Source organism: Helobdella robusta (assembly GCF_000326865.2).
Source record: "Helobdella robusta unplaced genomic scaffold HELROscaffold_4, whole genome shotgun sequence".
Taxonomy (NCBI): domain Eukaryota; kingdom Metazoa; phylum Annelida; class Clitellata; order Rhynchobdellida; family Glossiphoniidae; genus Helobdella; species Helobdella robusta.
In genome coordinates this window covers 7,160,401-7,173,390 of record NW_008704902.1, presented here as the reverse complement: position 1 = coordinate 7,173,390, position 12,990 = coordinate 7,160,401, and the positions used below count along the sequence as shown (strand labels likewise).

General features: G+C 31.7%; 2 protein-coding genes across 2 annotated transcripts; both read left to right on the top strand.

Moving 5' to 3' along the window:
- Nucleotides 1–448: 448 nt before the first annotated feature.
- HELRODRAFT_162833 (hypothetical protein) lies at nt 449–6,901 on the top strand (the record flags this gene model as incomplete). Its single annotated transcript, XM_009024924.1, has 7 exons — nt 449–602; nt 1,555–1,655; nt 3,770–3,853; nt 4,286–4,375; nt 5,795–5,875; nt 6,122–6,323; nt 6,831–6,901. The coding sequence occupies 7 exons, from the start codon at nt 449–451 to the stop codon at nt 6,899–6,901; spliced, it is 783 nt and encodes a 260-aa protein (XP_009023172.1).
- A 3,288-nt stretch (nt 6,902–10,189) lies between these two features.
- HELRODRAFT_162832 (hypothetical protein) lies at nt 10,190–11,798 on the top strand (the record flags this gene model as incomplete). Its single annotated transcript, XM_009024923.1, has 3 exons — nt 10,190–10,243; nt 11,428–11,629; nt 11,725–11,798. 3 exons carry the CDS (start codon nt 10,190–10,192, stop codon nt 11,796–11,798), a joined length of 330 nt encoding a protein of 109 aa, XP_009023171.1.
- Nucleotides 11,799–12,990: the final 1,192 nt, after the last annotated feature.

The window sequence follows — 12,990 nt, the reverse complement described above, 5'->3', positions numbered from 1 at the left end:
TATTTTTCATCTACACCACATTAATTAATTATTACTTTAATGTTGACACATTTTGTTTTTATGGGCTTTTAATAACACGTGAAAAAAAATTAATTTAAAAAATTTGTTAGTTGTCAGCTATTTTATGGAGTCTTTAAATAAGTTTGAATACTTCAAGTTGTCTGAATTATCGTATAATTACTCATTTATCGCTTGTTCACTCGTTCATTCCTTAATTCACTTATTGAGTTTGCAAATCACTTTTTTAAATTTTGTTTTAAAAATTTATTGCTGAAACTTCACATTATAATTAAATTTACTTATTGATTTATTTGTTGTTTATTTAAAGTTTTAAATAGATTTTTTTAGCGTCCATTTACATTTGGTTTAATGAAATTATAACAACAAGAGCTGCATTATCTTTATAATTTAGCCAATATGATTGAAGTTTATACTAAAATAATGAACTATGGACAGAGTGGAGACGACCGTGGACGAGGTGTTGGAACGAACCGACGAAGTTCTCAAGATGAACATCAGCATGAAGTACACGGCCCTGCAAGATATCGATCAAATCATTCAGAAGGGAGCTCTCTTCATTCCAGATTCCCTCAAACTCACAAGTTAGTTTTATCTCCTGGTTAATGATTGATTTTGTTATGTGGGATTTTAGTACGTCATTGTGTTGACAGGATATAATGGGATTTTGTGCGGCGAGTTGCGTGTGATTGGGCTGATGTGTGTGACAGTTCATTGTTTGATGCTTAACTGTGGATGAACAATCTGCGGTTGTTTGTTTTGCCTCTGCTCATAAGTGAAATTACTATAAATAGACATAATTTATTTAGAACGACAAGTTGGCTTATAGGTTGGCAGAGTCATGTCTCGAGAAGTTAATACGCACAGACCTGGTTCGAATGTTGTGTAAAAATGAATGACTGTTAGGTGTTTTACGCGTGCAGAGGCAATCCTAGACCTTCGGTCGCCACGTGCAAATAAATGTATTACCACCATTCTACAGCAGCAAATTGACGATAGAAAACCATTAAATAACTTGGGAGGCAAAGGAAAATAACTTCTCGCACTGACTTCAGTTTAGGTGTTAAATTTTAGTGTATTTAAAATGAACGTTCTTGTCAACTGAATATTTCAAGACTTAAAAGATTTTCAACATTTAATCAATAAAAGTCGATTGTATTGCCAAAAATATTTACAAAATTAAAATAAAACACTCCTGAAAAAAGTGAAACAGAACATAAAAAGATAAAATAAATCGTTAGCCCATTCGCTTATAGGTTAGCTTGCATGATTTTACTAAGAGCAGGGCTGAGCCTAGCGATGGACAGCGTAACAAATTATTCACTACAGATAGGTTTATGTAAATAAACTATGAGTATGACTATGAGACAGATTATGAATATAAGAGTTTGATGATTGAGAATGATGACAAATTTACTATTTACATGTCGTTGATGATAAAAATTATAAGATGGACGATGATAAGGAAGTTAAATGACGAGTATGATGAAGAAGAAGATGGTGATGACGATGTAGTAATTTTAATAAAAGAAACAGGAGTCCTGAACATCTGCATCCATGGAGCATCTGACCTACCTGGACTGGATAGAGATGGCAAGTCCGATCCTTACTGCATGCTCTACAGCAATGGAAAAAAGGTTTGTAAACGTTTTGTGATGTGGATGATATTTGATGATGTAACAACATCAATGTCAGCAATCATATCAGTGATGATTGCAAACGTTGACAATGTAATGAAGAAAATCTTTCAATTGGCGTTTTATTGAAAATTTCAAAAATAAAAATTTGCAAGAGAGTAGTAAAATGTTAATGCAAGAAGCTGAACTGTTAATTGTTATCAATACAACTGCCGAAATATCTAGGTGTTGATAAAAATCAGCAGTTTGAAAATATTGTTGACGTTCACAAGTTCATGTTTGGTCTTTATAGGTCTATTGATTTGAATGAATACAAATTCATAAAACTTCATCGTGTTGAAAGTTGATTCAAAAAATATGTATGTATAAATATGTTATAAATGCTTTTCTAGTGCAATGATTGTTTTGAAACTGAGGGGGGCTGGTGACAGTTTCAACGGATAAGAAACTTTTTTTAACTCAATTATTAGAATTACATTTTTTGCAACCGGTATCTTTTTGTTTTAACAATTTTTTTTAAATTGTTTGATTTATCTTTGTTGTTCACGTTATCCGATTAAAAGCATTTTCAATTCCAAAAAATATCTGACAATTTTTTTCAATTCTTCCAGCTTTGTATAAATGATTGAACTAGAAAATTTAACTGTTAAAGCACATGGCTTGTTCAAAAACATTTTTCACATCTGGAGCACGCATCTAATGGATTTCCACCATTCATTTTTGACAGTATTTAAATCACTAACTCCATCGTTCGGTACACACTTATTTTTTGTTAAAAATTTCTGCGCTATACAACTCATTAAACTGTATACAAAATTCAAAAAAGTTGATTGCTATGTTGGCGTTCAATTACTTATTTACATTTAGTTGATATTAATATTCTCACCGAAATAAAATAGGAACAAAAATAAACATCAAAAAGTTATTTATTGAGTCTTAACATCTAAAATAACATTATGGTTTCTGTCATTATTTATGACGCGCATCAGACAGACAGGCAGACGCACACACAAACACACACACACATACCATACACACACACACACACACACACACACACACATACCACAAACACACATATACGAGCCAAGCTGCATCCCAATAACAAATCTGAAATTACAAGACTCTTCTGACGCTTTCTCCTACCTTCCGTAACACTTCCGTTATAAACGATTTGACCTCCCGTGTTACGTAAAAGTAATTATAAATAAAAAACACAATTTATTATTATATATTTACATTTTCTGAATTTAACAGATTTTGATTTTATTCGTCATACTAATGAGTAAGTATATTGTAATGTAACAACCAGGAAATTTTTTACCATGTCATTTTTTAATGTAAGTTTGGCAAATTGCAACTGTATCAGTCAGTCTAAGTTGTTGTTATATTTGTTATCTTCGCTATTTGTCATTGGTTGTAAACCTTTTCATGCCATAAAGGATTGTCAAAATCTACTGTAGAGGACCTGTGAATAGGGAGGTTAATGGAGAGGTTTGAAGCGAAGTCGTAAAAGTGATTTATGTAATTACTTGAATTATTTTAGTGTTTCTATAATTTGAAATAAACGTTCAACAAAGTTTGCGTTTAAAGCAATTGCGTTCATATATCGGAAATCTTGAACCTACGGAATAACGAACACTTGATGATCATTGGAAGCTACAGAATTGCTGTTAGAAATATAGAGGTCCTTGAAGTTATAACATCGGTGTTGGTAGTAACGAGCGTCAAAGTTTACAATAATGATTTTTTTCGTCGCAAGATTTATTCAGTTCTCACACACTCAGTACAATACAAAATTTCAAAGAATTTTCAAGGAAGTTTGTGTTAATTCAAAATAAGTGGAAGATAGATGAGAAATGAAGATGTATCTGAATGAATGTGGACTTACGGATTTAGAACGAATGAAATAATTTAGATGTTTGGATATTCAAGAAATTTATCGATATTATATATATATATATTTATATTTAAATGCCAAAATATATTATTAAATTATTCAGATTATTAAAACTATCAGCCAATCATTCAGTGAATTTTTACATGAAATGATATAAACAATAAACAAATGTGGGAATAATTAAGAAGAAATTCGTGACCAACACCAACACCAGATCCTCTGCACGCACTACATTCCACACACGAAGAATCCAAAATGGGAGGCTTACACGCAATTCATCGTTGAGGATATCAGCAAGGTTGAATTGTTGATTGCTTATTATTGATGTTTCGTTTGACATGTGATGCACAGCCATAACCTTGATCTTGACGATATCGTTAATTTACTTAACTGAGGTTGAGACTTATGTTTTTTTTAAGGTCGCTTTTGAAAGAGTTCATTGACAGGTTACAAACCAAATGCTGCTTCTGCTGTTTTTCTTGTTCGCTTCTCTAGAGTTTGAAATTATGCTTACAAACAAAAGCGTCTGTATGTGAAGACACATTTGTTTCGCAAAGCTTTGAAATAATGTTGTTAGATTTGTTAATAATTTTTTTATTCTGCTTCGAATTTTAAGACTTTCTTGTTCTTGCGATGGATAGATTGTTTGCATATAAAATACCAATTGTTTTTTAGACTAAACAAAAGCTTGCTACAATGATAAAACAAAATAAATTACGTGCATGTGCAGGTAGTGTTATCCTTCGTGGTTTATGACTGGGACGGACCATCGGCCCATGATGACGACTTCCTCGGCTCCACACACATCGTCATGTCACTGGTCCGTATTCATTTTCTTCTTCATAATATATTCGTTCGTGTCCATTATTATGATTTTGTTTGTGTTGGTGATGTATTGTTTCACGTAGATGATGATGTTGATGAAGTGTTGCTTCGTGTTGTCGGTGATGATAGAGATGCTTCTGAAGGTCAAATCATAAATCCAGTCTTCCAATCCATCCTACATCATTAATTAATTTCTCCGTCAAACAAACAATTCCAACCTAAACAAACATCACCTGTTTCATACACAATTTTAATTACCTCTCTCTTTCTCTCTCTCCATTTATCTCTCTCTCTCTTTCTCTCTCTCTCTCTCTATATATATATATATATATATATATTCTATAGCACGGTAATTTGTGAAAATTCTCTTTTCAAACGTCATTTGGTCAGAAAAATCTTATAAAAGTTTTGAATTGACAGTATCAAATTTAATAATATAAATATATATATATGTGTGTGTGTGTGTACTGTACATGTGTACAGTACATGCGTACATACATATCATACATAAAATGAAATGATCAAAGTTAAAGGTTAAAAAGAATAAACGTTTCTCTCTCTCTCTTTTGCGTTTGCTTCAGAAGTTTTAACGACAAACAAACATACACAGCGTATATGAATACGCGTGCAAATCACGCATCATACACATTGCATATGATAGGCGGGGATCTCTTTGTATTTGAACCCAGTCATTGCAAAAGCAAGACCAGGCGCCTTTATCCATTGAGCCATCAGGCCCCCATCACATCACACAAAGTGTTAGAATTTCGCGATTTGCTGCCGTATCATTAGTGTTTTAAGGGTAGGTTTAATTTCGTACGAGTCAGGAAACATTTTTTCGATTTTGAACGATTTTGTAGCTGAACGATTCGCTCCAAAAACATTTCATTTCATCGTTACCGCTAGATTTTAAATAGTTGCGAAGTTTTATCGATGGTGATTCCGCGTAATGTTGGAGAAAACTTACGTTCACTTCACCCAATTTGAAAAAAGCAACAAGCTTTCAGACAAACAACTGCTGATTTGTAACTACAGCCATGTTACAATCTTAATATAAATACAAGGGAAGTAATTTTACGTTTAAATGTACAAACGCTTTTCAACCTTTTCATGTTTTGCTTAAATATTTATTCATTGATATATTTGATAATAATTTTGTCGATTTAAAAAATAATTTCATAACAACTGTTTAACACTTTTTTATAAAACCTTCTTCTTAATTATCATATTAAAAATTTTGTGACTACCAAGACTCTGTGCTTGAGACCCATCTCAACTATTTTTTTCTACATGCTCATGAATATTGCAATGGGCAAACGTATCTACAAAATTGTGTGTGTAAAATTTTTATGTTATCTCAAAATTTGCTTAAAAAGATAATTGAAATGATAAATCAATCAATTAACTTATAAAGCGCTACTTCCGCGATGTTCAACAGCGCTCCTCAATGAATTTTGCTAACAGATGGGTAATTGATGGAGAAGTAGTCAGAGAAGTAGGTAGAGAGCTCTAGAGAAAAGGGCCAGAAAAAGCAAAAGCAGATTTAGCAAAAAGTGTTTAGCACGAGTTATGAAGAAGTTAGAACAAGAAGACGATCGTAAACCGGGGCGTTTAGTTTCAATTAATTTATCTGATATGTACTTAGGAAATAATTTAGATTGAGACTTATACATGAATCAATCAATCAATCAATCAATCAATCAATTAGCTTATAAAGCGCTATTTCCGCGATGTTCAACAGCGCTCCTCAATGAATTTTGAAAACAGATGGGTCTTGAGATCCGCTCTGAACTTCGCAAGTGATGGAGAAATAGTTAGAGAAGTAGGTAGAGAGTTCCAGAGAAAAGGACCAGAAAAAGCAAAAGCAGATTTGGCAAAAGAGTGTTTAACACGAGTTAAGAAAAAGCGAGAAAAAGAAGACGATCGTAAACCGGGGCGTTTAGGTTCAATTAATATATCTGATAAGTACTTAGGAAATAATTTAGATTGAGACTTATACATGAACGTGCAAATTTTAAAAATTATTCTATATTTTATAGGTAGCCAGTGCAAGAGAACAAGATATGGAGATATATGAGAAAAGAAAGGGGCACGAGCAACTAGACGAGCAGCAGAGTTAAAAGCTTTACTTAAAGGATAGAGTATAGAGTCAGGAAGACCATAGTAGAGCGAGTTACAATAATCAATCCTAGATAAGACTAACGAAGTAACAAGAAGGAGAAGAGTAGGATCATCAAGAAAAGGCAAAAGTTTTTTTATTCTACGTAGATGAAAGTAAGAACTTCTAGCAACACTATTAATCTGAGAAGAGAGAGACATAGTAGAATCAAAGATAAAACCTAGACTACGAAACTTATGAGAGACATCAAGAGTTTTAGAATCAGGTAAGATAATAGGAGGAATAGTAATTGAGTGTTTAGATTTATTAAAACAAATTAATTCAAACTTAGAAGGATTAAGTTTAAGACACATAGAATCAGACCAAGCGATAATCGAAGAAAGACATAGAGATAAATTATGAAGAACACTATTGAGATTAGATGGAGGAAAAGAAGTATAAATATAAGAATCATCAGCATATAGTTGACTAGAGAAAGAAAAGTTATTAATAATACGAGGTAGTTCAGAAGTATAGAGTATAAATAGAAGAGGGCCAAGGATAGAACCCTGAGGTACCCCGAAAGTAAGAGTAGAGGAGTTGGAAGTAGAATTATTGAGACAAACAGAAGAAAAACGATTACAGAGATAAGAAGAAAACCAAGATAGACAAGAATCAGTAATATTAAAAGAAAGATGCAGCAGTCTCAAGAGAATAGTATGGTCAACAGTATCAAAAGCTGAAGAAAAGTCAAGAGCAAGAAGAAGAGTAAGATTACTATTGTCACTAGAGAGAAGGATATCATTGTGTATTTTAAGTAAAGAAGTTTCAGTACTGTGAGCAGGTCTGAAACCAGATTGAGATACAGGTAGCAAAGAGTTAAAGTCTAAATAGGATGAGAGTTGATTAAAAACAACTTTTTCTATTATTTTAGAGATGAAAGTAATATTAGTTACAGGTCTATAATTAGATAAAGAGGTAGGATCTAGGGATGTGTTTTTAAGAATAGGAATAACAATAGAATTCTTATAAGAAGTAGGAAATTTAGAGGTGGAAAGAGATAAATTAACTAATTTGAGAATGATAGGATAAAATATTGATGAGAATTCTTTAAGTAAATTGGAAGGAAGTAGATCTAGAGAACAGGTTGTAGACGACATAGAATTAATAATTTTAGTTAGTTCTAAAAGATTTATTAGAGTAAATACAGAGAAAGATTCAGTAGTAAGTTTAGTAAAGTTATGAGAAGGAAAATTAGAATTAGATGTTCTTAAAGAAGTAATTTTATTTACAAAAAAGTCATGAAACTGTTGAGCGGAGAAAGATGAGTGAGAAGATTTTTATGTAGAAGTTTAGATAGAACAGACCACCTATTTTTAGATGTTGAAGCAGATGTTATAGAATTTCTAAGAAAAGTAGAGTGTTTAGAGAATAGTAGATATTTATAATTAATCAATTCAGATTCATAGATAGAATAAAGAGAGTTAGATGGATTTAACCTATAGGCTTTCTCCAGTCTTCTAAGACTTTTCTTGGCTACTACACAAGCATAATCAAACCAAGGAGCCTTACGAGAATAGAGCCTATAAGTAAAAGATTTAAGAGGAATAAGCTTATCAAGAATAGAAGTAATGTAGATATTAAAAGCACAGACAAAATCATCAACATCAGAAAATAAGGTGGTATCAAAAATAGGTTCAGTAAGAGATTGAAGAAAAATATCTTTATTAAGAGAAGACCAGCATCTTTTAGAAATAGACATAGATGAATTTGAAGGAAGAAAATCTAATGAAAAAACAGATTCAATAAGAAGGTGATCAGAGTAAGAAACAGAGCTAGCAGAGATATTAATAGGCTTAGAAAAAGATGAAGCTATTATAAAATCAATAGTGTTACCAGAAGTATGGGTAGGAAAAGAACAATATTGAGTTAAGTTAAAAAGAGACAAAATATCATTAAACCTACAAGTGTAAGAACATGATAAATTATTGAAGTGCAAGTTACAATCACCAGAAATGTAGAAAGGAATAGAAAAAGAGTAGAGAGATTCAGCGAGTGAGTAGAATTCATCTAAAAATAAAGTGAGAGAAGAAGAAGGAGGGCGATAGATTACAGCAATATAGAAAGATAGAAAAGAAGACTTAAGAGATACAGCAAGACATTCAAAAGAAGAAAAGTGAAAGGAAGTATTAATGGAAGCAGTAAATAGAGATTTATAAAACAGACAGATACCTCCATAAGAAGAATGAGAAGATGATAGAAGATTTTTTGGAGGTCTAGAGAGTTCAAGGAAGCTGTAACCATCAGGAGTAGCAAGAATAAGAGAGGGAGAGTTAGAGTCCTCGTGCCAAGTTTCAGTAAGAGTAAAAAAATCAGGTAAGGAGGAAGAGCGATTTTTTATTAATTGATCTTATGTTAATATTAAACAGTGAAAATGTAGAGGTAGGTTGAATATTGGTATTTTTAAATCTAGTTATATTATTTAAACTAATAGAATTAGAATTATTATTCTTATCATTAGTATTAATTACATTAGGATTAGAGTGGGATTTAATAAAATTATTATTATTCATATTATACTTGCTAATAACATTATTATTATTAATATAATTATGGTTACTAACTATATTTATTTTTTTGTTAGAGTCAGATTTATTATTTTTATTGTTATTATTAGACCTAAGATTAAAGTAAAAAATTCGCCGCCGAACTACTCTCGTCGGAGACAAAGGAGTGTTAGAAAGGCTTAAGAGAAAGTCTCTAGAATAAGACATAATAATATTTTCAAGTTAAGGAAAAGATGTTGAAAGATATAGAAAAAAATAGTCATAGTAAAAAAAAGAGAACTCACTTGTTCAGAAGCAGAAAACAAGAATCCACCCAAATTAAAAAACCACCGAGAAAACGTGCCGCCATCACGCTAAAAGTAAAAAAGTGCAAATTTTAAAAAATATTCTATAATTTATATGTAGCCAGTGCAAGAGAACAAGATGTGGAGATATATGAGAAAAGAAAGGGGCACGAGCAACTAGACGAGCAACAGAGTTAAAAGCTTTACTTAAAGTTTAGAGTGTAGAATCAGGAAGACCGTAGTAGAGGGAGTTACAGTAATCAATCCTAAATATGACTAACGAAGTAACAACAAGAAGAAGAGTAGAATCATCAAGTAAGAGTAAAAGTATTTTTATTCTACGTAGATCAAAGTAAGAACTTCTAGCAACACTATTAATCTGAGAAGAAAGAATAATACTAGAATCGAAGGTAAAGCCTAGACTACGAAACTTGTGAGAAACATCAATAGTTTTAGAATCAGGTAAGATAATAGGAGGAATAGTAATAGAGTGTTTAGATTTATTAAAACAAATTTATTCAAATTTAGAAGGATTAAGTTTAAGACACATAGAGTTAGACCAAGCGATTATTGAAGAAAGACATAAAAATAGATTCGATGGTGGAAAAGAAGTATAAATATAAGAATCATCAGCATATTGTTGACAAGTGAAAGAAAAGTTATTAATAATACAAGGTAGTTCAGAAGTTTAGAGTATAAATAAAGAGGTTCGGGGATAGAACCCTGTGGTACCCCGAAAGTAAGAATAGAGGAGTTAGAAGTAGAATTATTGAGAACAACAGAAGAAAAACGATTACAGAAATAAGAAGAAAACCAAGATAGACAAGAATCAGTAATATTAAAAAAACAGCCTCAAGAGAATGCCAGAAAGAATCGTTTTCAAACTAGCTCGTCTATTCATAGATTGTCTTGAGGTGACGCACCAACTCATCTGAGGGAACAACTAGTTAGTTTCAAAAATTGCAAATCGGAGTCGACTGAGATCCTGCGATAGTGGTGATCTTGTGCTTCCTATATTCAATTCGTCTCGTTTTGGAAGAGAAGATTTTCTGTTTCGTCTGCAAAAATCTGGAACTCACTACCTGTAAATTTGAAATAATTCAACAACATAAGCCGACATGTTTTCAAGAAACGTTTGAAACATCATTTGTTTTGACACTCTCGAGTAAAGCTAGCGCTTCTGAAGTTATTCAAGATGGGCGCTCCACAAATCCTTAGATACGTATACAGAATAGTATGATCAACAGTATCAAAAGAGGAGAAAAAGTCAAGAGAAAGAAGAAGAGTAAGATTACTATTGTCACAAGAGAGAAGGATATCGTTATGTATTTTGAGTAGAGAAGTTTCAGTGCTGTGAGCAGGTCTGAAACCAGATAGAGATACAGGTAGCCAAGATTTAGAGTTTAAATAAGATGAAAATTGATTATAAACTACTTTTTCTATTATTTTAGAGATGAAAGTAATATTAGGAACAGGTTTATAATTAGATAAAGGGGTAGGATCTAAGGATGAGTTTTCAAGAATAGGAACAATAGAACTTTTATAAGAAGTAGGAAATTTGGATGTGGAAAAAGATAAATTAATTAATTTGAGAATGATAAGATAAAATATTGAAAAAAATTTTTAAAGTAAATTAGAAAGATATAGATCTAGAGAACAGGTTGTAGACGACATAGAATTAATAATTTTAGTAAGTTCTAGAAGGTTTATTGGAGTAAATACAGAAAAAGATTCAGTAGTAAGTTATGCAAAGTTATGAGGATAAAAATGAAACTCTTGAGCAGAAAAAGATGAGTGAGAGGATTTCTTATGAAGAAGTTTAAATAGAACAGACCACCTATTATTAGATGTTGAAGCAGATGTTATAAAATTTCTAAAAAAAAGTAGAGTGTTTAGAAAATAGTAGATATTTATAATAAATTAATTCAGATTTATAGATAGAATAAAGAGAGTTAGATAGATTTAACCTATAGGCTTTCTCAAGTCTTCTAACACATTTCTTAGCTAATACACAAGCATAGTCAAACCAAGGAGCCTTCAAACAATAAATCAATCAATCAATTAGATTATGAAGCGCTATTTTCGCGATGTTCAACAGCGCTCCTCAATGAATTTTGAAAACAGATGGGTCTTGAGATCCGCTCTGAACTTCGCAAGTGATGGAGAAGTAGTCAGAGAAGTAGGTAGAGAGTTTCAGAGAAAAGGACTAGAAAAAGCAAAAGCAGATTTGGCAAAAGAGTGTTTAACACGAGTTAAGAAAAAGCGAGAAGAAGAAGACGATCGTAAACCGGGGCGTTTAGGTTCAATTAATATATCTGATAAATGCTTAGGAAATAATTTAGATTGAGACTTATACATGAACGTGCAAATTTAAAAATTATTATATATTTTATAGGTAGCCAGTGCAAGAGAACAAAATATATGAGAAAAGAATATGGGCACGAGCAACTAGACGAGCAGCAGAGTTAAAAGCTTTACTTAAAGGATAGAGTATAGAGTCAGGAAGACCATAGTAGAGGGAGTTACAGTAATCAATCCTAAATATGACTAACGAAGTAACAAGAAGAAGAAGAGTAGAATTTTATTTTATTTTTATTCTACGTAGATCAAAGTAAGAACTTCTAGCAACACTATTAATCTGAGAAGAAAGAATAATACTAGAATCGAAGGAAAAGCCTAGACTACGAAACTTGTGAGAAACATCAATAGTTTTAGAATCAGGTAAGATAATAGGAGGAATAGTAATAGAGTGTTTAGATTTATTAAAACAAATTAATTCAAACTTAGAAGGATTAAGTTTAATACACATAGAGTCAGACAAAGCGATAATTGAAGAAAGACATAGAGATAGATTACGAAGAACACTATTGAGATTAGATGGAGGAAAAGAAGTATAAATGTAAGAATCATCAGCATATAGTTGACTAGAGAAAGAAAAGTTATTAATAATACGAGGTAGTTCAGAAGTATAGAGTATAAATAGAAGAAGGCCAAAGATAGAACCCTGAGGTACTCCGAAAGTAAGAGTAAAGGAGTTAGAAGTAGAATTATTGAGGAGAACAGAAGAAAAACGATTACAGAGATAAGAAGAAAACCAAGATAGACAAGAATCAGTAATATTAAAAGAAAGATGCAGCAGTCTCAAGAGAATAGTATGGTCAACAGTACCAAAAGCCGAAAAAAAAGTCAAGAGCAAGAAGAAGAGTAAGATTACTATTGTCATTAGAGAGAAGGATATCATTGTGTATTTTGAGTAAAGAAGTTTCAGTACTATGAGCAGGTCTGAAACCAGATTGAGATACAGGTAGCAAGGAGTTAAAGTCTAAATAGGATGACAGTTGATTAAAAACTACTTTTTCTATTATTTTAGAAATGAAAGTAATATTAGTTACAGGTCTATAATTAGATAAAGAGGTAGGATCTAGGGATGAGTTTTTAAGAATAGGAATAACAATAGAATTCTTATAAGAAGTAGGAAATTTAGAGATGGAAAGAGATAAATTAACTAATTTAAGAATGATTGGATAATTTATTGAAGAAAATTCTTTAAGTAAATTAGAAGAATCTAGAAAACAGGTTGTAGACGACATAGAATTAATAATTTTAGTTAGTTCTAAAAGATTTATTGGAGTAAATACAGAAAAAGATTCAGTAGTAAGTT